The following is a 22,012-nucleotide window of genomic DNA, read 5'->3' as shown; positions in this document are numbered from 1 at the left end:
AAAAACGGCAGACTATTTTGTACCGAAAATTTTAGACATGGCGTCTCCGTTGGTTATATCCTCTAAGTTTGAAGCGATAAAATTAAATACAAACTTGAACATAATCCAAAATAAATGAATCACATATTTATTGTAGTATCAAAGTGCATCCTTTGATGGCATCCCAATATATGCTAAATTTCTGAACGAACGGAAGGATTTGGCGCGAAATACGTGACATTTCTCTTCTGACAGATAATTTCGACAAGACAGGTGTTCGTGTTTTTGTCCTGCGATAACGGTGAAAATAAAATAATTTCGTCCAATTTTCAAAGCAAATATGAAATCCTAATTATTCGACAATAACACCCGTGTAGATTCAAAATGTTCGTCGAGGACCTAAAGAACGATTTCTACAACGTACTTTTAGGGAACGTAAGTAAATTGTGTATTTACGTGAATGCGCTCACATTTTACGCGTGTAACGTTAATATTTCTTACAGAGGGTGTTGTTGTTGGTTCACTACGACGTCGACGCGATATGTACGTGCAAGATACTCCAGGGTCTGTTCAAATGCGACAATATTTCGTATACTTTAGTGCCCGTGGGGGGTATCGCGGAGTTGAAGCAAGCTTACGAGGAGAATAATGAGGAGATAAAGTACGTGTGCCTGGTGAACTGTGGGGGCACCATAGACTTGGTGGATATCCTGCAGCCGGAGGAGGACGTCGTGTTCTTTGTGCTGGATTGTCACAAACCTACAGACGTGTGCAATGTTTACAGTGATGGACAGGTTTGTGCATTTATTTTTATTATTCTAGCTAGTGTATATTTGCGTGTAAATACTTCAATTATTTATTTATGTAATATGATGTTGATAATGATAGTGTTTTCTAAGAATGTTTTTATTGTTGAGTAGAAACATGTAGGTTTAAATTAAATTCAATCTTGTCATATTAATATTATAAACATTTAAAAGTATTCTAACATTGTTCTCATCATACAACTAGCTGGAAAGAACTGGATGGAAACAGCAAAAAACAGAGAGAAATGGAAGGGTAAAGAGGAGAGGCTTTCACCCAGCAGGGATCAGTGCAACCAATCTAACATAAAATAATGTAAAGCACTGAGCAAATAAAGCTATAATTAAATTAACATTGCTCTTATTTCATGCTAATCTAATAATTCTATAGCATTTGCATTGTTTTTTCATACTTTGTTTCCTTTGGCCTATCACCCATGATGTCACTATACTGTCCGCGAACATGTTATGATATTATATGTGGTCTAATAATTTAAAAACAGAATCCAAAACGGGATTAATTCCAAAATGAACATAATATGTATATGCTACACTGCTTCACTGCTACAGTATATGTGTTTATCTATTGATTATGCACTCATTCTGCATATGAAGCTATCATAATATTTCAGGTGAGACTAGTATACAAAGATGAGGAGGAGAAGATCCCGAACTTTGATGACATCTTCAGGGACGATGAGGATGAGGAGGTCAGTTGAAATCACATTATAACTACGCATAACTTAAACAAGAAGGCTAACACCTGCATGTGTTATAATATTGCTTTACAGTACATCTGGTGCTTCATTACGACACTCTGTGCTATAATAAGCACATAACGTAACTATTTCGAAAATTTAAAGGGCCATATGTACTGCAAAACATTGTACAATACATGTATACACACACACACACACACACACACTTGTATCGTAAATGACTATTTTAATAGTGCTTTGGGGCTGTCCATAAATTACGTCATTGATTTTTGACGATTTTGACCCCCCATCCTACAATCACCTACAAATCATGCTTCGAATGACCCCGTTTCCTCCTACGTCATGCTACCATCATCCAATGTCCAGACCCCCCCCCCCCCCCCTAATTTGAAATGACGTAATTTATGAATAGCCCCTTTAAAATTCTAGAAACCTATGATATTTAATATGCATTAAATGTCATAGGTAGTTATAATTTAAATAACTTGTAAATTTTATTATATTAACCAAATCTTTTTGCTTGCAGTCAACCAGAGGGATAATTAGGTATACACAGTATATTATATAGGTAGTTGTTTATTTTAAAGAGTCACCTTACTCCCCTAGGACATTGGTGGGCAAACTTTACTCATGAGGGGCCAAAACTTGAAGGAATTTCAGAGGAGGGCCAGATTTACAGCAAAAATGGATTTTTGTTATAAGGACCGGCGGCGGCCCGGATAAAATCCTTTCGCGGGCCGTACTTTGCCCACCACTGCCTTAGGAGAGTAATACCTTTCGAACTTTCATTGTTCTCTAAAGAGTTATTCTGCGGTGATAGGCCATGAGTGAGTGCGGTGTTATTTCAGGAGGAGGAGTCCTCGCGCGGGCGGGACGGCCTGGAGGCGCGCGCGGAGCGCCGCCGCGCGCGCCGCGGCTGGGAGGAGCGCCGCGACACGCTCATGTTCAACTACACGCAGTTCTCCTACTACGGCAAACCTGTAAGTAGAATATTAATCCTCATTCCTTCAAGAGAAACTATAAAAAAAATGTTGCATGGTCAATATGTGCCACTGTTGTGTTTAAGTCTGTCTAGAAAAGTACAGACAGCTATAGAAGTTTGTATCACAAATAAAATGTTTGAAAAAACCTACAATACATACAAACCTTCCAATTGTCAAGATGGTTCAGAACTATGGATTTGGAGGAAAGTTTGTGATCTTTCATAGTTATTATTTTCTGATTATTTTAGAGTGCGCTGGTAGCCCTAGATCTATCATGGCTGGTATCCCGCCTAGGACCTAGGGAAGCCTGGGCTGGAGCAGTAGCGAGTGCGGCGCACGAGGCATGGGGAGCCCGAGGGGCGGCCGCCTGTCTACTAGACGCAGCTTTACTCACCCGAGCGAGAAGCCACAGCAGTGATAATGTGAGTACTGCCCCAGAGCCCTAGGGCTGCAGCCTGGGAGCGGTCAGCGCAGCCCACGAGGCGTGGGGAGCCCGAGGGGCGGCCGCCGTCTGCTGGACGCAGCTTTACTCACCCGAGCGAGGAGCCACAGCAGTGATAATGTGAGTACTGCCCCAGAGCCCTAGGGCTGCAGCCTGGGAGCGGTCAGCGCAGCCCACGAGGCGTGGGGAGCCCGAGGGGCGGCCGCCGTCTGCTGGACGCAGCTTTACTCACCCGAGCGAGGAGCCACAGCAGTGATAATGTGAGTACTGCCCCAGAGCCCTAGGGCTGCAGCCTGGGAGCGGTCAGCGCAGCCCACGAGGCGTGGGAGCCCGAGGGGCGGCCGCCGTCTGCTGGACGCAGCTTTACTCACCCGAGCGAGGAGCCACAGCAGTGATAATGTGAGTACTGCCCCAGAGCCCTAGGGCTGCAGCCTGGGAGCGGTCAGCGCAGCCCACGAGGCGTGGGGAGCCCGAGGGGCGGCCGCCTGTCTACTGGACGCAGCTTTACTCACCCGAGCGAGGAGCCACAGCAGTGATAATGTGAGTACTGCCCCAGAGCCCTAGGGCTGCAGCCTGGGAGCGGTCAGCGCAGCCCACGTGGCGTGGGGAGCCCGAGGGGCGGCCGCCGTCTGCTGGACGCAGCTTTACTCACCCGAGCGAGGAGCCACAGCAGTGATAATGTGAGTACTGCCCCAGAGCCCTAGGGCTGCAGCCTGGGAGCGGTCAGCGCAGCCCACGAGGCGTGGGGAGCCCGAGGGGCGGCCGCCTGTCTACTGGACGCAGCTTTACTCACCCGAGCGAGGAGCCACAGCAGTGATAATGTGAGTACTGCCCCAGAGCCCTAGGGCTGCAGCCTGGGAGCGGTCAGCGCAGCCCACGAGGCGTGGGGAGCCCGAGGGGCGGCCGCCTGTCTACTGGACGCAGCTTTACTCACCCGAGCGAGGAGCCACAGCAGTGATAATGTGAGTACTGCCCCAGAGCCCTAGGGCTGCAGCCTGGGAGCGGTCAGCGCAGCCCACGAGGCGTGGGAGCCCGAGGGGCGGCCGCCGTCTGCTGGACGCAGCTTTACTCACCCGAGCGAGGAGCCACAGCAGTGATAATGTGAGTAATGCCCCAGAGCCCTAGGGCTGCAGCCTGGGAGAGGTCAGCGCAGCCCACGAGGCGGAGAGAGCCCGAGGGGCGGCCGCCTGTCTGCTGGACGTAGCTTTACTTACCCGGGCCCGGAGTTGTAAGTATTACCTAATAACCGCCATTTGTCACGAAAATGTCTAGCCGTTACCAAAAATGTCACGTTTTCACGTGAACTTCATAGGTGTTGGCACCAGAGTTGAAATCACGTACACGACAACACGTTTTGCTATGAAAGCAGAATTTTGAAATTACTATTCGTTTTATATATTCGTTGTTATAACAACAGCAAGTTCAACAACGAACTGCAAGATGGGCCCCAAAATCACGTTCACTCGTTCATTTAGGGGTTGTGCACAAATCACGCGAGGTGTTTTCGGCTACTTTTTGACCCCCCCTCCCCCTTGGTGATATTTGGTGAGGTTTTTGGCTACCCCCCCGCCCCCCACACAACCTCACGTGTATTATTTTGAAATTTTTTCATTCGACCTATTTTAAGATAAATAGTATTGTAATTTTAATTCTAGACATACATTTTTTATTATTCTCAATAATGTGATAATAATGTGTATTTTATTTTCTGATGTTGACATGTAATATTTTAAGAATATTATGAATAAATGAGTATGAGTATGAGTATGAGTATAGAAAATGTTGTTTATTTTTCTATTTTCGTTTAATAGACTCGCTATTTTGAAGTGCAGAGTGAAGATTTATGTTTAACGAAACTGAGATAAAGTATCTACTCATGTGGTAGGTTTCTGTACGTCTACCATCAGTTTTGACATTGACATATACGCTCACGTCTACGTAACTTACTTTCTAGGCATCTCGCTCGTACTCGCATATTAGTGCAAGCGAGATGTACAGAAAGTAAATTACGTAGACGTGAGCGTTATGTCAATGTAAAAACTGATGGTAGACGTACTGTTTCTTAGTTTCGTTCACTGTAGAAAAATACACGTGTGGTTTCCTTATACCCCCCCTCCCCCAACGTGACCTATCGTGATTTTTTCGTGACCCCCCTCCCCCTATCGAACCTCGTTTGATTTGTGCACAAGCCCTTACTCACGAAAGTTTTTGCAATATGTAAGTATGTATAATTATTTTGGCAACAATGCATGTTGAACTTTTCATACAATAATTGATGTTTTATTTTAATTTTCAGTCAGTGGAGCTAGTTTTAGAGAAAGATGCCCCTCTGCCTCTATACCGCTGGTGGTCCCTAGAGAGCGCGCTGAAGCACTCGCCCAGTATCGGGCCGTTTCTCAAACTACACTCCCTCGCCGGGGTCTCCAGATTGCGGCAACTGTTAGCTGATATGGGGTAAACATAATCTTGGATAATATTACATCACTTCCGAGTATCGGGTGATTCCTAAAAGAATAATAAAATTAAGCTAATTTTACGATTTAACTCCCGTGTTTTATCGACTCGCGCGACATGTTTCGGAGAGCCTGGCTTAATAAAAAAAAAACTATATTTTTTATCTTTAACACATTCAATACCACTAAGTGCTACGGGTTACGCTCGTAGCGCGTAGCCACGGTTTCGTCGTATGTAGCGCGTAGTCGCTACGAACAGTGTACCCGACAGTCGGGTTCTTGGTGTTGAATGTGTTAAATAAATCTGCAGGCCTATTATGGATGGCTTTATCCACGTGATACAATATCCGTCACTTTTTAACTCCGCGGGATAGAAAGAGACGGATACCGTTTTATCACGCTGTCACAGTCAAGAACGACCATCAAATCCGTACTGGTTAAGAACAATTGACGTAATTTTTAGATTCCCGTTACAACAAGCACGACAAGCATACCGCTCCATGGATGTAGAGCTACGACGAGGGCTGCTCGAAGCCCTGGAGACCGCCGGCGGCCGCCTAGGGCTCCGCGATGTGTCCCGGACCGCGTATATACTCAGGTAGCTACTATATAGCACGGCAGATTCTTTTCTTATGCCCTTCACTGCGCTCAGTAGTCAATTTAGCACTCTCGATGCTGTAGTACAGTATATATAGAGAGATCAATTTATTTATTTGTTGATCGAGCGGTCCGAAGATTGAAGCGCTTTCGCTTCAGTTTAGGTGCATTCGGCTGTTCTCCTCTACAGGTCACATTTCCCAAACGATTTTGGTGATTTTTTTTGTCGATTCAGCTTTTGAAATTGAAAATCTTTATTTCAGGTCTGTCGACCCATATTCTGTAAACTTTATATTCTGTATTTTGGAAACTTAATTCAAGATGGCTAAGTAAAATGTGTGATATGTATGTTTGCAGACGCGCGCACGCGCCGCCTCTGTCGGCGCTGGACGCCGTATACGCTACTGCCGCGCTGCTCGAACACGTGAGTCCGTCTCTTTCACAAAACAATCATAACATATTAAGCAATGGTAACAAAGCAAGGACGGTAAACACGAAGACTTTCGTACATTGACCCGCCTGGTCCTTTCTCTATTGATTCGGTTGTGTTCTAATGTATGGGGAAGACAAACAAATTATAGCCAGCATTCAATGAATGTAGTATGATGCGTCAGGGGGAGGGGATGGGACGCTAGTGTGCCTAATGCACCATACCCAAAGGTATCATACTACATTCATTGAATGCTGGCTATAATTCGTTTTTCAGAAAATACAATGGGGTTGGCCGGTGGAAGTTTTTAGCAGATGGCTTCATCATAGCTTGCCCTGTCAATCCCTAGAATTGTGTCAAATTTTTGTTTTTTTAATACCCTGGATGCCAGCCCTTTAAGCCAAATCTCATAGAAAAAGGGGCAAGCTATGATGGCGCCATCTATGCAAACCTTTGACAGTTGCCAACCCCATTTGACCGAATCATATCGCACGCGCATAAATTATATTTTTGTACCACCATTTATTTGTGCCCGCGGTCAATGCCACTGTGCAAGCGTAAGCGGGGCAACAGTAAAAAAATGCGCGTGCGATAAAGATAGGAACAGGCGGGTCAATGTACGAAATTATTCGTGCGTCGCGTCCTTGTTTTAGGTAAAATCCCATTACGTTACAATTGTGTTGAATATTAAATATTTATTTTTCGGTGAAGGTAAACATCGTGAGGAAACCGGACTAATCCCAAGAAGGCCTAGTTTATCCTCTGGGTTGGAAGGTCAGATGGCAGTCGCTTTCGTAAAAACTAGTGCCTACGGCAATTCTAGGGATTAGTTGCCAAGCGGACCTCAGGCTTCCCAAATGCCAGGACAACGCGAGGAAGATGATGATTAAATTATTTTTACATTTCAGGAAACCATACCCCGCTCCGAAGGGTTCCAGCTCGCACTATCCGCCTTAGACCTAGAGAGCCAAAACGAAAGTCTGCGCCTAGGCATACAGTCCGCACAACAATCACTAGAAGCTGTGGCTAGACTTGTCAACGCTACATTATCAGCCAGGGCCTTACATTTGGCTGGACCCTTTACATACTTCATCGTTCACGAGGTAAGGACCTTAATGTCTTGGTAAAACGGTCTAAATAATCAGATTGTATATATAGGGTCATGAACTAAGTCTAGGCATACAGTCAGCACAACGGTCACTAGAAGCTGTGGCTAGACTTGTCAACGCTACACTATCAGCGAGAGCCTTACATTTGGCTGGACCCTTTACATACTTCATCGTTCACGAGGTGAGGACCTTAATGTCTTGGTAAAACGGTCTAAATAATCAGATTGTATATATAGGGTCATGAACTAAGTCTAGGTATACAGTCAGCACAACGGTCACTAGAAGCTGTGGCTAGACTTGTCAACGCTACACTATCAGCGAGAGCCTTACATTTGGCTGGACCCTTTACATACTTCATCGTTCACGAGGTGAGGACCTTAATGTCTTGGTAAAACGGTCTAAATTATCAGATTGTTTATATAGTGTCATGAACTAAGTCTAGGCATACAGTCCGCACAACGGTCACTAGAAGCTGTGGCTAGACTTGTTAACGCTACATTATCAGCTAGAGCGCTACATTTGGCTGGACCCTTCACATATTTCATTGTCCATGAGGTAATATTTAGGTTAAATATAAATGAAAGGACTAATTTTTGTGATAGCCGCTGGTCTGTTTCTCGTTGTCTGTCTGTTTCTTGTTGAAAACCACTGAAAATTGCGCCACGCCTGCCGGCGCCATTATTTAGTAGGAATCCTATTAATTCTAGCATCTAATGTTTTCTTTATGTTCACATGTGTTTCTTTTTCTTCATGTTCATGTTGGGACGTTAAGGGCCACTTGCACCATTCTACTAACCCGGGGTTAACCGATGAAACCTAGAGTTGCCATGGTTACCAGTACAATTTGACACTGGGTTAACGGTTTAACCGCTTAACCCCGGGTTAGCGGGATGGTGCAAGGGGCCCTAAGTAAATCAATTTGATTTTTTTCAATATGTTTAACTGCATCACAATAAGATATAAGAATTCGATTGAGACGTAATTTAGGGTCGGTGAGGCGTCAGGAGCTCAAGTAATAATATATTTTTTCTCAAAAATGGACGGCAAAGTCGACTTTGCCGTTTAAAAAGTTGGTCGCGAAGCGCGTAGTTTATGGTCAGTCAAAAATTAAAAAGTTAAAGATATTGCAGTCTCGATTTTGGGACTGCAATGTTGCACACAAATTCCATTATTTGTCGAGTTCCAAACTTTTTAAAAGTTGAAATGGCCATATCAAATGAAGGCACAGGCCCATTAAACAGCCAAACAGATGATTAGTACCGCGACTATTTAGCTGTCTCAAATAGGTTGGCGTATTTTCGGCAGAAAAATACACTTCTATTTTTTATTAAAAAAAATAAAAAGGCGGCAAAGCTAATTTTTTCAATTGTTTCCACTTTTTTCTGTGAAAATATATACGTAAGAACGTTGCTTTTGTAAAATATTTCTATGATATTTATATTTCTTGCACCATTTTTGAGAAAAGCACTATATATGACTCGGCTGGAAGGCTACTTGCTGGCTTCGGATTCAATTAAACGGACTCCCAAGGTCGTCCGTTTAAAACGAATCCTCAGCCTGCAAGTAGCTACTTCCTTGCCTCGACAATAATGTACTATTGTCCCCGCAGGGCACTCCGGAGGCGGCGTGGGTGTCGGGGCCCACCTGGCTCGGGGTGGCGGCGCGCTGGGCGGCCGACGCGGCGGGCGCGCGCGCGCTGGTGGCCAGCGCGCCGCTGGACGCGCAGCGCTGCATCATGCTGGGCGTACCGCCCCGGAGGCAGGAACCCGCTAAGTAAGTGTATCGTGCGTTTCGATTTAAATAATTAATTAATAAAAAATTCATCCATGAATTAAAATCTCATTTCGGCTGCTCGGCGTCGATCGAAAACCTATATAAACTGAACTATGGTAAAAATCGAAAATATGCTATTAAATGTCTTGTGTTGATACGAATCGAAGAACAAGGAACCACGAGTCAAAAAAAATAACTTTTTTTTACAGCTTATTCGGCGCCGCCTTCTCCCAAGCCGCCGCCAAGAGCGGCGTGTCGGTATCCCTGGACCACGTGGACTCGTCCGTCGTGACGCTGCCCACGGCACAACGGGCGCAGTTCCTGGACGCTCTCACTGCGCTCCTCGCCGATACCTGAACCAAACTAATAATTAGAATTGATAAAACTAGCGATAGAGTCCAACCAAGGTAAATCTGCATGGCATTTTCTATGAAGACGACGTTTTTAGTGACACTTAATTCTCACTTTCTTTCATTTAAGTCAGTGCAAAGTAAAGGGGCCCACTGATTAACAGTCCGACGGACGGTATCGGCCTGTCAGTTAAAACAAAGTTTTGACAGTTCCGAACAACTGACAGGCCGATACCGTCCGGCGGACTGTTAATCGGTGGGCCCCTTTAGAGTTAGACCAGGGCCGTGTTGCATAATAAATTACAACTAATATTATAAGCGGAACTCCTTTTCTAATAAGTGAAATTAGAAAAGGAGTTCCGCTTGTAATATTAGTTGTAATTTATTATGCAACACGGCCAAGGGGTCACCATATGGCGGACCGCGGTCTGGATCCAGACCGCCGGCCTATATTATTTTAATACTTTTTTTACAAACTCCAATTATGATTTTTTTGCTGAATGGAATAATAATTAATAACAAATAAAATAATTAAACTTGAAAATAATAGCCAATTTAACCTCATTTCTAATATAAGTTTAATTATAAGTATGTATTTATTAATTAGATAAAGAAAATAAAATGTAAACAAATAAAAATGTATTTTATTCGTAATAAACTTAAGTATACCACAAAATTGTATAATAATACAGTCAGCAGCAGAAGTGACACGCTCTTATTCTCTTGACAATAAAGCCGCGTCAAGAGCATTTTGAACACCTAGCCCACTTAGCAACTTCTGGTGCTGACTGTACCTACTGTACAGTGTACATACAACCTATACAAACACAATGTCCAAGCCATTCCACCACCATATTTATATAATACAATTTCTATAGTTCGTTTTTTTAGCATTAGAAAGAACTTGAAAGAAAGTAAGTGATCTTGACATGTCTTTTAATTGAAAAACCTTTTTCAAAAATCAATAACTATTACGTCTATTACTTATGAAAGCAGAAGAATATAAATGATCGTATTAGATTCATAATTGTTACATATTTGCCGTAACTTATTTTAAAAATGTGTTTTTCAATTAAAAGACACATCAAGATTGTTTACCTTATTTCTAATGCTAAAAAAAAACCAACTATAAAATATTTCTAACCTGTTACTTAGCTCCCATTCATTATTAACCCTTGACCACCAAAGACGTGAACTGACTTGCGTGGCTTGGCTAATATCAACCTTCAGGCATTGCGTCAAGGTTCACAATGCCACCTCACACATTCACAGCATTCCAAGGTTTAAATTAAATTATTTATTATACAATAAGATAAGTATAATGAGATAAGTAGTAGCATAGTAGTGTAATATTGCCTTGTATATAACGTATTGAATCACATTTTGCCTTGAATAAAACGTGTGATCATATCAAATGCCCACTTAGGCTGGTCATGCGGCACCATATGGCCAGCATTTCTCACCAGCAACTCTGTCAAGTTGCCAGCTTTCTTCTTATACCCAGCCACCTCATCCCCGACCCTCCATATCTTCCTTGGAGCAGTTTTATACTCCTTGGCAGAACTGAAGTCTAAATTCTGTAGAAACTTTTCTGTTAGCGGATAAGCAACGATTATATCTAGCTGTCCGTTGTATATAAGTATTCGGTAGTGAGACAGCAATGTTTTAACATACGATGCCACAGATTTCAGTATGTCTAATGCTAAATGTAACTGCACTTCTTTACCAGAGTGGAAAGGCAGGTTTCCAACATGAATGCTCTTTCGAGCTTCGTTGTCCTGCAGCCACTTAGCAAATATAGTAATGTCTACTTCACTTGTTTTAAGAAAATTATAATAGTTATCAAAACCAGTGTAGTTCTTGAAGTATGAGAAGTTTATCACGTCTCCATCCATCATTAAATCCATCAGTAAATCTGCTTGCACCCAGTTCTCTTTGCTTATTTCAGCTGTGATCTTTGCTTGCAGCTTCTCGAATACTTGTAGCTGATTATTATCTATAAGTCCATGTTGATACAAGTAGTTACCGTAATCTAGTTGGTTAGCGGGATCACAGAAAGCATTTCCCATTGCCATACCTTGTAGGTTAATTTTATTAACAGCTTTAGGATTTTGATTATGTATCTCCATACCTAAAGCTGGTATATACTTCCCCGCATAAGATTCCCCGGTTATAAAAAACTTGTGCCTTCTTAAATCAGGAAATAGGGTGAAGAATTGTTGCATAGCATTGTACAAGCCGAGTGCAACACAGTTTTCATCAGTACAATAACCTTTGTTGTTAGTAAAACTAAATCCTGTGCCGACAGGGTTGTCTATGAAAATAAGATGGCTGTTCAATGCCCAGTGGTGCTTCCTCAATTTGAAGCCTTTCTTAGTTGCTATTAAAGGCCCTATTTCCGTGAACAGTCCGAATAAGGAGCTTCCGCCGGGCCCGCCTTGCAACCACAGGATAACGGGTGCATTGGGATCTTCGGAAAACGTTGGAAAGTACCAGAAGTACAGGTTAGATTGATAATGTTCGTCCACCGTAAAGAAGCCGGCATGACTCTCGAAGCCAAGTTTGGTAGTCAAAGACACTCGGGAAAGCTTTTGTGCCGAGTCTATGGAGCCATTTTTCAAGAATGGAGTGAGATATAATGGTGTCCCGGCGTCTCCAGTGAGCGATGCTGCAAGTTCAATCCTAGGATACACGTAGGGGAACAACGCACATACAAAACTTATGTATGTAAACAGAAATAATAAAATTAAATGCATTTCAACAATAAACAATTGTATAAATATCTTCAAAACATAAATCAATTCTGATTTTCTTCAAAACATAAATCAAACAATTTTCTGAGTTTATTTTGACGTTCGACGTCAACTTCAAAACCCACAGACAAGATAATCTCAATCGGATACATCCGTGGCAAGCCTCGGGGACGCAGTTATGCGTTAGAGGGAGCAAGCGATATTGCTATCTCATTCCACCGCATAGACGCGATGCCCCCGCGAAGTATTTTCATCGTTTAATCTACAGGGTGATTCAGGAGACGTGAGCAGGACTAATACTGCGCATTTCGTAAATTATAAGCAACACTTTCGTATCAGTATTTTGGTATTAGTGAGGTTAACGTTAATTTTCTAGTCGTGTTAAAAAAAAAGTTAGTAATTTATTTACGACATGCGTGGTCACCCTAAAATTAGAATACGAACGTCTTTCTGGCTCTGTGATAAGGTTCAATTTAGTATGGCAAAAAAAGTGACAGTTCACTCCTTCTTATAACTCCATGGCACCGAGTATCTATGACAGACGTTTTTTTTTAAATAGTGATGTCCTTCACACCTGTAGATTTCAAATGTAATCGAGATTGACCGTGGTTCTTTACAACTGTAATTATCTATGTGTATTTATAAAACACCTGTAGCCGTTCATAGTGCTTTACAGGTGCCTGTAGCCTGTACTCTTGTAACCTGTAACTTGTAACTTTATAAAACTGGGCCCTGGACACTTTTACAACCGTCTTATCATACAAGATAGCTCTCCTTTTACTTCTACACTCCATACTCGTATCTCACCAAGTTTGACAGTTTATTTTCTTCTTTCTTTCGTAGGGTGACTATGATTGTAGAGGATTAAATTCGCCCTCACCAAAAAGTTAAAAAATAGGGAAAAGTGTGGTTGTTTCACCTAAATACGACGGTGATCGATCAATTATCAGTTACTGAGTATGCAGGATTAGTCCTGCTCACGTCTCCTGAATCACCCTGTATACAGAATGATTTTACATAATGTGATTATAAATTAATTTATTAGGAAAAGCTGAGTAGAACTAGAGGCACTAGAGCAAAAAATGAAAATCGAAATTTCTTTATCCTCTCTATCGCTCGAATATGCATAAACGTCATGAAATAAATGTTTTGGTGTGCTGTAGGTACCATCGCCCACACTGTGGACCTTATGCCTTTTGTAATAAGGTCCACCGATGTATACCGAGTTAAGAATGTTGCTGTTTGTACGTGGTATAGCCCATATTAGTTAAATAATAGTTATTGTTTGTCCCTTGTAAAAGGGGGCAAAGTCGTTGTTTAACCGCTCGTGCTAATGATGATACCCGAGCAAGCGAAAGATTCCAAAATTGAACCACGAGTGGTTAAAAAAATGGAAACTTGAGCGTTGCGAGGGTTCAAAACACGAGGGTTAAACAAAATTAGCCCCCGAGTGAAACACAAAATTTTTCACCGCACCAACCCGAAGAAAATATTAACTGTAAGATATCAAACAAAATCAAACCAAATTAAATCCAAATGAATGGAAGGAAAAATTTGAATGATAAATTATTAAATATTTTTCATTCAAAAACATCATTTTAAAGTCAATTCTACCAGCAAACATAAGAAAACAACTCAAAATTTGCATTTGATTACTTTGCCCCACATGTGAATAAAATGCTAACTTTGCTATCAGTTTTTGAACAATCAAGATAGCCTTTTCCAGTGGGTGTGGAGAAAAAGAATTTACCTACCTTTAATGAATTTATATTATATTTACAAGACAAGTCGTATAGATACTTGCTCATTTGGCATTGTTACGTGATAAAAACGAACAATTGATGGTAATCCATAAATCATTGTTTGCTCTTTTATTATGTTATGTGACAATGTACAGAGTAAATCATGCTTAAGAGATGTACATAACTACTTTGCCTAGAGACTAACTTTATATAAATAACACTGTCGGGAGGTATTTTACTGGAGTGTTGATCACAAACTGTAATAATGAAGGTTGTTCTGTGGATTATTTTGCAAATCCTTGCATCTTCCCAGTGTCTTCATCCTTACCCGAAGATAAACCTAAGCAAAAGGGCCGTCGGAGATTGTGGTGAGCCTCTATTACTAACACCACATATTGAAAATGGTCAAATAGCCGAAGCGAAGCAGCTAGCGCGAGTTCCAATAACAGATGACTTGGGCATCGAGAGCTACGCGGGCTTTTTCACGGTCAACAAAACCTTCGACTCGAATCAGTTCTTCTGGTACTTCCCGAGCGTGGAAACAGATAAAGAAAAGGCGCCTGTACTTTTATGGCTACAGGGTGGCCCCGGAGGCTCATCCATGTTCGGTCTTTTTAAGGAAAATGGACCAATACGAGTAAGGAATGGCAGTTTTGAGCGTAGAGAATACCACTGGGCGTTGAATCACCATCTCATTTACATCGACAATCCGGTTGGCGCAGGATTCAGCTTCACTAATCACGAGGAAGGATATCTCTCTGACGAGATACAAGTCGGTGAGCAGCTCTACTCCACCCTGACTCAGTTCTTCAAGCTGTTTCCGGAACTACAGCAAAATGAGTTCTTCATTAGCGGAGAGTCTTATGCTGGAAAATACGTCCCAGCTCTAGGCTACACTATCCATAAGAAAAATCCTTCAGCGGAAAGCAAAATAAACCTCAAAGGCTTAGCCATTGGCAATGGTTTAATCGATCCTGTTAACCAGGTTGTCCTTTATAGCGAATATTTGTATCAAATAGGGCTTGTCGATTTGAACCAACGAACAACAATTAAGGGATATGAAGATAAACTTAAGAAGCATATAGAAAACAGTGAATGGGACCAAGCGAGCGATATATTTGACACTCTTCTTGGGAGAGACATGCTTGAAGGCAAAAGCTACTTAACCAATGTGACCGGTTTCAATTCTTGGTTTAATTACTTACGTACAGAGGACTACGGTGACGGAGAGGACTTCGGTCCCATGCTGCAGAACAGCACTGTTCGGAAAGGCATCCATGTGGGACAAGCTTCTTACAACGAATCATCAACTATAGTAGAAAAACGATTCAAACACGATATAATGCAGTCTGTCGCTCCGTGGTTGTCTGAACTACTAAGTCACTACAACTGTCTTATTTATAACGGGCAAGTGGACATAATACTAGCTTATCCTTACACGGTCAACTACTTGCGGAAGCTGAACTTTTCAGGTTCAGAGGAATATAAAACAGCTGAACGTAATTTTTGGAAAGTGGACGGGGAGCTGGCTGGGTACGTGAAGCGAGCCGGGAAGCTGGTAGAGGTCCTGGTGAGGAACGCTGGGCACATGGTGCCGACGGACCAGCCGAAATGGGCCTGGGACATGATTACACGGTTCACACATCACATGTCCTATCTGACTTGAAATTGAGGAAAATACTTAATTAGATAAATTAATGCATAGCTATTTATTTTTGTAAGTAATAAATTGTAGGTTCGATATTCGATATCGAAATATTTATTTATTTTTATTATTTTTATTATTTATTTATTTAACTTCCTTTGAGTACAATTTTAATCTTACAACATGATGTTCATGAGAGTAGGAAACGATTCCTCCGTACTAGTAAAAACTGTATGACGGCAGGAAGCACCACCTCTCCCGGATCACATTTAATCTAAGTCTAGACGCAGTATACATAGCATTTATGCATTACTAAATATACATATAAGTATCATTATAAAAGATAAAGAAAGAAAAAAAAAAAAAGAAAAAATGAAAACAACAAATGGTAAGGGAAATAAGTGTTTATGTGTACGTGTGTACGTGTGTGTGTGTATGTGTGTGTGTGTATATGTGTGTGTGTGTGTGTTGGTGTTATCACCAGTGAGATTCTAGAGACTGAGAAGGATAAATGGATGTATATATGTAATATATGAGGGAAGCACAACGTATATACAAAAATATGAAGTAAAATATATCAAGCGTTGCATGAACTGCTGGTTTAAGTTTTAGGAGGACGATAATATTTTTTAAAGTTTAGGCATTATTCAAGTCAGTGTTTTTCTATTTATGTTTTTTAATTGTAATTAATTAGGTTTAGACAGAAATTTTTAGAAGTTTTTCAGTTTCATCGTAATCATATAATTTCAAAAAAGAGGTAACGGCCACTTTACACCGGTTCACTGTTAGCTGGGTTAGGTTGATCTTTATGGAGATCTTGTTGTACAGAAATGGGCCAAGGAAAAAGGCAAAGTCATGTGCAAAGCTAGTTCTACTAGGTGGATTGACAAAAATCCGATTTCTCCTTCTCTCAGAAACTGCCGCAGATGGCGCTTTCTTGTGTTGTTTTAATATCACGGACTTTATAAATAGTTGTCTTACCGATAGAACATTAAATTCCTTATATATAGCGGTTGTTGAGTATCTGAAATTTTTAAATGTAGCCACCTTAATAACTGCTCTTTGAGCTCGTTCAATTGCAATCATATGAGAGGTACTTATCGTTTAAAGCGTACTCCTTTATCTCTATACCGGATCTCGAACCTAAACTTTCCAAAAGCCACTTTACAATTAATAAATTATTTTAAACCTTCAGCAGTGCTACGCTGACGTAATTATGCGAAATGTTATTTTGGCTCGTAAATTAACAATTAAAAACAAATGACAAATTGTGACAACACACGGAACAATTTTATAAGTTATCAACTTATCATCTATTTAAGTAGGTACCTTCACCTGAATTGGCTCCTTGTGATGGCGCACATTTGATGCTTGCCCCGGGCGCCATAACCTCTAGCTACGCCCTGCTTGTGATGTCCCAGACGCGGATGGTGTGGACATAGCACTTTTCTGTGGGACACAGGCATTACGTTCTGCAGTTAAGGGGCATCCTCACGTCATACGAAGTAAGGGGGGAGGGGCTCTGGGAATATTACCAAATATCACCATGGGAGAGAGGGGGGTCAAAATATTTTTATAAAATATAGTAATAATACTTAATTCGATTTGCCGATTTCGTTGAAAAAATGTGATGCTGACGTCACACCAGGGGGGGAGGGGTCAAAAAACCTAGAACTTCGTGTGGCGTAATTAATAGATGACCCCAAACGGGGAGTACCAAAAGATATTACTAAAGTTTATTGACCTTGAAAAAGCCGAACATTCGCTAATTGTCGCCTGCCCTTAGGATTTTCACTGCTTTCGACGTACCTATGTACTAATAAATTTTATAAAAATAATGGAAAGACACGTGCAAGCTGTAAATTTTAATTTTTATATTCAAACATACCTCATAAACAGGTATATCTTTTATAATGCCTATACAGGGTGAATAAATACGGGGAAAATAACAGAAGCTTTCTTATATGTGTATATACTAATAAGTACATAATTAAAATAAGTGTAATACATAATTAAAGTAAGTGTAAGTACCTATAAGGTTTCCAAAGTCTTCAGCTAAATATAATATAGGAAAATAAGTAAATAAAACCAATAATGAATCCGTTATGGTTTACTTTAGTCTTTGTCTAAGTCTTTCTTAAGGACACAGTGTGTGCGATAGTTGAAACGTTTCTCCATGTGCCCCATTACTCAAATTGTTTATACAGGAGTTTTGGTTAGAGTCAGACCAAGAATAGTCTGCAGCGGATTTGATAGCCCATCACGCAGTGAAAGTGTTATTTTAAACGTCAAACTTCTATGAAATTATGACGTATAAATGACACTTGCACTGCGTGGGCTATCAAATCGGCTGCAGACTTTTTTTGGTCCGACTCTAGTACTGGAACAATCACGAACGATTTAGGGGGCTGACTAAGGGGCTCAAGGCACCTAACAAAACCTACCATACCTCTTTAAGTTCAAGCCCCCCTCAAACAAAAAACCTGGATCCACCACTACCATGAACTGGGTGCAAGAACCATACAGACAAACACTCATCAGCCTTCTTATGCTAGTCACGTTCCTAATTTCAGGTATTTTTTTAAAGAATGCGAGTTCAGATAATATATTATCGTGTCTATTTAAAAGAGACACTTATTTCTTGAAGTCATATACTTTCAATATTATGCTGCATGTCGAAATAATGTTGCATATATTGTTGGTGTTTATAGCCTATACCACATTATTATGTGGCCTCCTCCAAGACGCCACGGGAGAGCGTGTGCCCGTGACTGACGATACGGGTCCAGGAGAGCCCTTATTTCTGACGCCGTATATCGAGCGAGGCAACGTCAAGGAAGCGAGGCGGCTGGCACGAGTTACGCTCAACGACAGCTTAAACATAGAGAGCTACGCGGGCTTCTTCACCGTCAATAAGGCCTACGACTCAAACCAATTCTTCTGGTACTTCCCTAGCATGTCCCCGGACAAAGCCAAGGCACCCGTGCTCGTGTGGCTGCAAGGCGGTCCAGGAGGGTCATCGCTGTTCGGTTTATTCGTCGAAAATGGACCCATTAGAGCAGTAAAAGGACAATTCGAGCGCAGGAAATACCACTGGGCACTGAATCACCACCTCATTTACATCGACAACCCTGTGGGCGCAGGATTCAGCTTCACTAATGATACAAACGGGTTTTGTACAGACGAAAAACAGGTGGGTGAACAGCTATATTCAACCTTAACACAGTTCTTCCAACTTTTTCCGGAGCTGCAACAAAATGCTTTCTTCATCACGGGTGAATCATACGCTGGAAAATATGTCCCAGCCCTTGGTTATACTATCATGAAGAAGGGTTCAACGGCAAAAATTAAGGTTAACCTTAAAGGTCTCATGATTGGTGGGGCTTGGATAAATCCCGACAGTCAGAAACACTATTGGGCATTTCATGTCTGTGACGACAGTCACAATGTTCAAAACCTTATGAAAGGAAATCAAACGTGGATTTTGAATAGCTTTAACGAAGAAGACGAATACATTTCAGTATTAAATAAAAACGCTGTAAGAAAAGCTATCCATGTTGGGGACTTGTCGTATTCTAAGTTGAATCACACTGTGTATCATAAAATGGACGTTGATTTTTGTCAATCCATGGCTCCCTGGTTGTCGGAAATACTAGACCATTATCCGGTAACGCTTTATGGTGGAGAATTAGACTCTACAGTACCGTATGATGGGATTGTAGATTTTTTGCGGAACCATTTCAATTTCACGGGCGCCTCGGAGTACAAGTCTGCAAAGCAGTACGAGTGGAGGGTGGACGGCGAGCCGGCGGGGTGCGTGCGGCGCGGGGGCCTGCTGACGGAGATCTACGTGCTGGACGCGGGGCACTACGTGCCTGCAGACCAGCCCAAGCGCGCCTGGGATATGATCACGAGGATCACGAGCGGGAAGGGCTTTGACCAAAAAGAGATTTGCTTTACACCATGATAAGTACGAGTAGCTAATAACAATATAACATTTATTTTTGGCTCATATGAATGAATGAAATTTTTTATTTTAGGCAACTAATAGTGGCCCATACAAATATTCGTGTTTAATTTGATATAGGTACCTATTGACGCATGAGAGGAGGCCTGTGCCCAGCAGTGGGACGTATATAGGCTGAAATGATGATGATGAAATGATGCCCTATTAAACTGTTTAGGATTATTTTGTTTTTGCGCAACTTATATGTATAATGTATAAGTACGCTAAATTTTATAATTTTCAACTATTTCTCAGAAACTTGTCAGAAACAATATTTCTATTACGATTAAGTAAATTTACAAAAAAAAAAGTTTATTTTCGGTAAGTAAAAGTAAATACATTGTTTTGAGATATTTTTCATGGTTCTATTTATTTTCTACCCTGTATAGCTAATTAGCTACTAAAAAAAGAATTGCTTAGAGGACATTTCGTGGTTTTGTAACGCAAAAGCTACAATATCTAATATTGTAACTGCATATTACTTATATACACTACAATACTATTTTCACCACACCAGCTTGGAAAGGCTTACTTTGCGCTTCAAAAACTGATAGCAAAGTTGCATTTTATTCACATGTGAGGTAGAATTGACTTTTAATTTAAATGATGATTTTGGATGATAAATATTTCATAATATTCATTTGGATTTGATTTGGTTTGATATTTTACATTTAATATTTGCTTCGGGTTGGTGTGGTGAAAAATTTCGTGTTTCACTCGGGGGCAAATTTTGTCTAACCCTCTTGCTTTGAAACCCTCGCAACGCTCAAGATTCCATTTTTCGAACCACTCGCTAAGCTCGTGGTTCAATTTTGGAATCTTTCACTTGCTCGGGTATCAATATTAGCACGAGCGGTTAAACAACAACTTTGCCCCCTTGTAAAACAAATAACTATTAGGATCCATGTATAATTTTTATAATATTGGTTAACTATGAGCAATTAGCAATAAATTGTAATAGAGCCAATAAGATACTCTAATGGCTCATCTACACGATGGGCCAGCGCCGGCCACTCCAAGGGACGCATTTATGCGTTAGAGGGAGTACGTGATATTGCTATCTCATTCTACCGCATGGCTGCTTACCTTGGAGTGGCCGGCGTGGGCCCATCGTGTAGAGGAGCCATAATGTGCCTATTTACCGTTTGGCTTCAAGAAATGGTTGTAGCTTAGTCTTGAAAAATGAAAAAACCAATACAATCAAAAAGTACCTAGTAATTTTCAACTTTGATACCCTCTTTGCCGAAATATGAATTTAAAAAATTAGTGAGCATGGACAGGATAAATTCGAAATTGTTAGAAAGGTAAAATATATTGGACATATAATGTATGTATGTTGTATGTATAAATAGGGTTACCAGATGACAGGAATTTTCCTGACATGTCAGGAATTTTGGCCTATTGTCAGGAATGGGGACGGAACACGAAAATGCCCGGATTTTTTTGAATTGATAGACTTTTTTTATAAAAAAATACTTTTCTATTTACTTAAATTAATCCAAAAACATTGTAAAAAAATAATAAATGTAATCCACTCAACATCAATAACTTCGTAATGATTAATTAAGAAATCTTTACTCAAGCACACATACATAGATGTTTTAGAAATCAAAATCATTAAAACCAAAATATTACTTTGCTAATCCGCGAAAAGATAACGTGCTAGTCAATCAGTGCTAACCAGTTATAAAATAATAAATAAATAAAAATTATTTATTTTCAGATTCCTGAGATCCATAGATTGTTAGTTACAAGACACTTATAAAACTACATTAGTAAACTTAAAACATAATAAACATACTTATTTTCTAGGTCGTAAGACATGAAGGTCGGTATATATCGCCGGAGAATATCCGAGTCCCACCTCTCTGCTATCATTCTCAGGATGCTATTTGAGCTCCCCCTCATCCGCATCACCACAGATGCCGTCTTCTTCCTTACTATGGCATAAAAGTCCTCTACGCTAGCATCGGCAAACATCCCAGAGGCGCTGCAGAATCGAGGAAGCCCAAACAGCATTCAGAAAATGTTATTATATTGGATACGCAGGGTATTATAGGTCTTCAGCTTGAAACTGGCCCACAGGCCACACGTATAAAAACTTTGACAGTAAGCTCTAAATAAAGTGAGCTTCACTTGGGCACTGCAGCGTGCGAACCTGTGCGCCAGCATCCCGCCTCGGACCGACAACGCCCTGCGCTCCCGTTCGATATCGAGATCGTCTTTCA

At 41.1% G+C, this 22,012-nt stretch overlaps 5 protein-coding genes across 5 annotated transcripts in view; 3 read left to right on the top strand and 2 right to left on the bottom strand.

The window, feature by feature from the left end:
* Positions 1–22,012, bottom strand: part of LOC134799915 (translation machinery-associated protein 16 homolog) — a 169,746-nt gene that overhangs the window by 5,803 nt on the left and 141,931 nt on the right. The gene's annotated exons all lie outside the window — the stretch shown is intronic.
* On the top strand, positions 222–9,664 carry LOC134799933 (cell division control protein 45 homolog). Its single transcript, XM_063772370.1, has 11 exons — positions 222–414; positions 483–773; positions 1,415–1,492; positions 2,350–2,481; positions 2,733–2,906; positions 5,223–5,380; positions 5,843–5,977; positions 6,334–6,400; positions 7,315–7,509; positions 9,125–9,288; positions 9,498–9,664. The coding sequence occupies exons 1-11, from the start codon at positions 364–366 to the stop codon at positions 9,643–9,645; spliced, it is 1,593 nt and encodes a 530-aa protein (XP_063628440.1). The 5' UTR covers positions 222–363; the 3' UTR covers positions 9,646–9,664.
* On the bottom strand, positions 10,265–12,452 carry LOC134799834 (venom serine carboxypeptidase-like). Its single transcript, XM_063772233.1, has one exon. The coding sequence runs from the start codon at positions 12,392–12,394 to the stop codon at positions 11,015–11,017; it is 1,380 nt and encodes a 459-aa protein (XP_063628303.1). The 5' UTR covers positions 12,395–12,452; the 3' UTR covers positions 10,265–11,014.
* LOC134800348 (venom serine carboxypeptidase-like) lies at positions 14,362–15,799 on the top strand. Its single transcript, XM_063772848.1, has one exon. It carries the CDS (start codon positions 14,399–14,401, stop codon positions 15,797–15,799), a length of 1,401 nt encoding a protein of 466 aa, XP_063628918.1. The 5' UTR covers positions 14,362–14,398.
* On the top strand, positions 18,462–19,754 carry LOC134800347 (venom serine carboxypeptidase-like). The gene has a single exon (XM_063772847.1). It carries the CDS (start codon positions 18,462–18,464, stop codon positions 19,743–19,745), a length of 1,284 nt encoding a protein of 427 aa, XP_063628917.1. The 3' UTR covers positions 19,746–19,754.

This window comes from Cydia splendana, chromosome 19 (assembly GCF_910591565.1).
Source record: "Cydia splendana chromosome 19, ilCydSple1.2, whole genome shotgun sequence".
NCBI classification, from domain to species: Eukaryota; Metazoa; Arthropoda; class Insecta; order Lepidoptera; family Tortricidae; genus Cydia; species Cydia splendana.
This window is presented reverse-complemented; position numbering and strand designations above follow the sequence as displayed.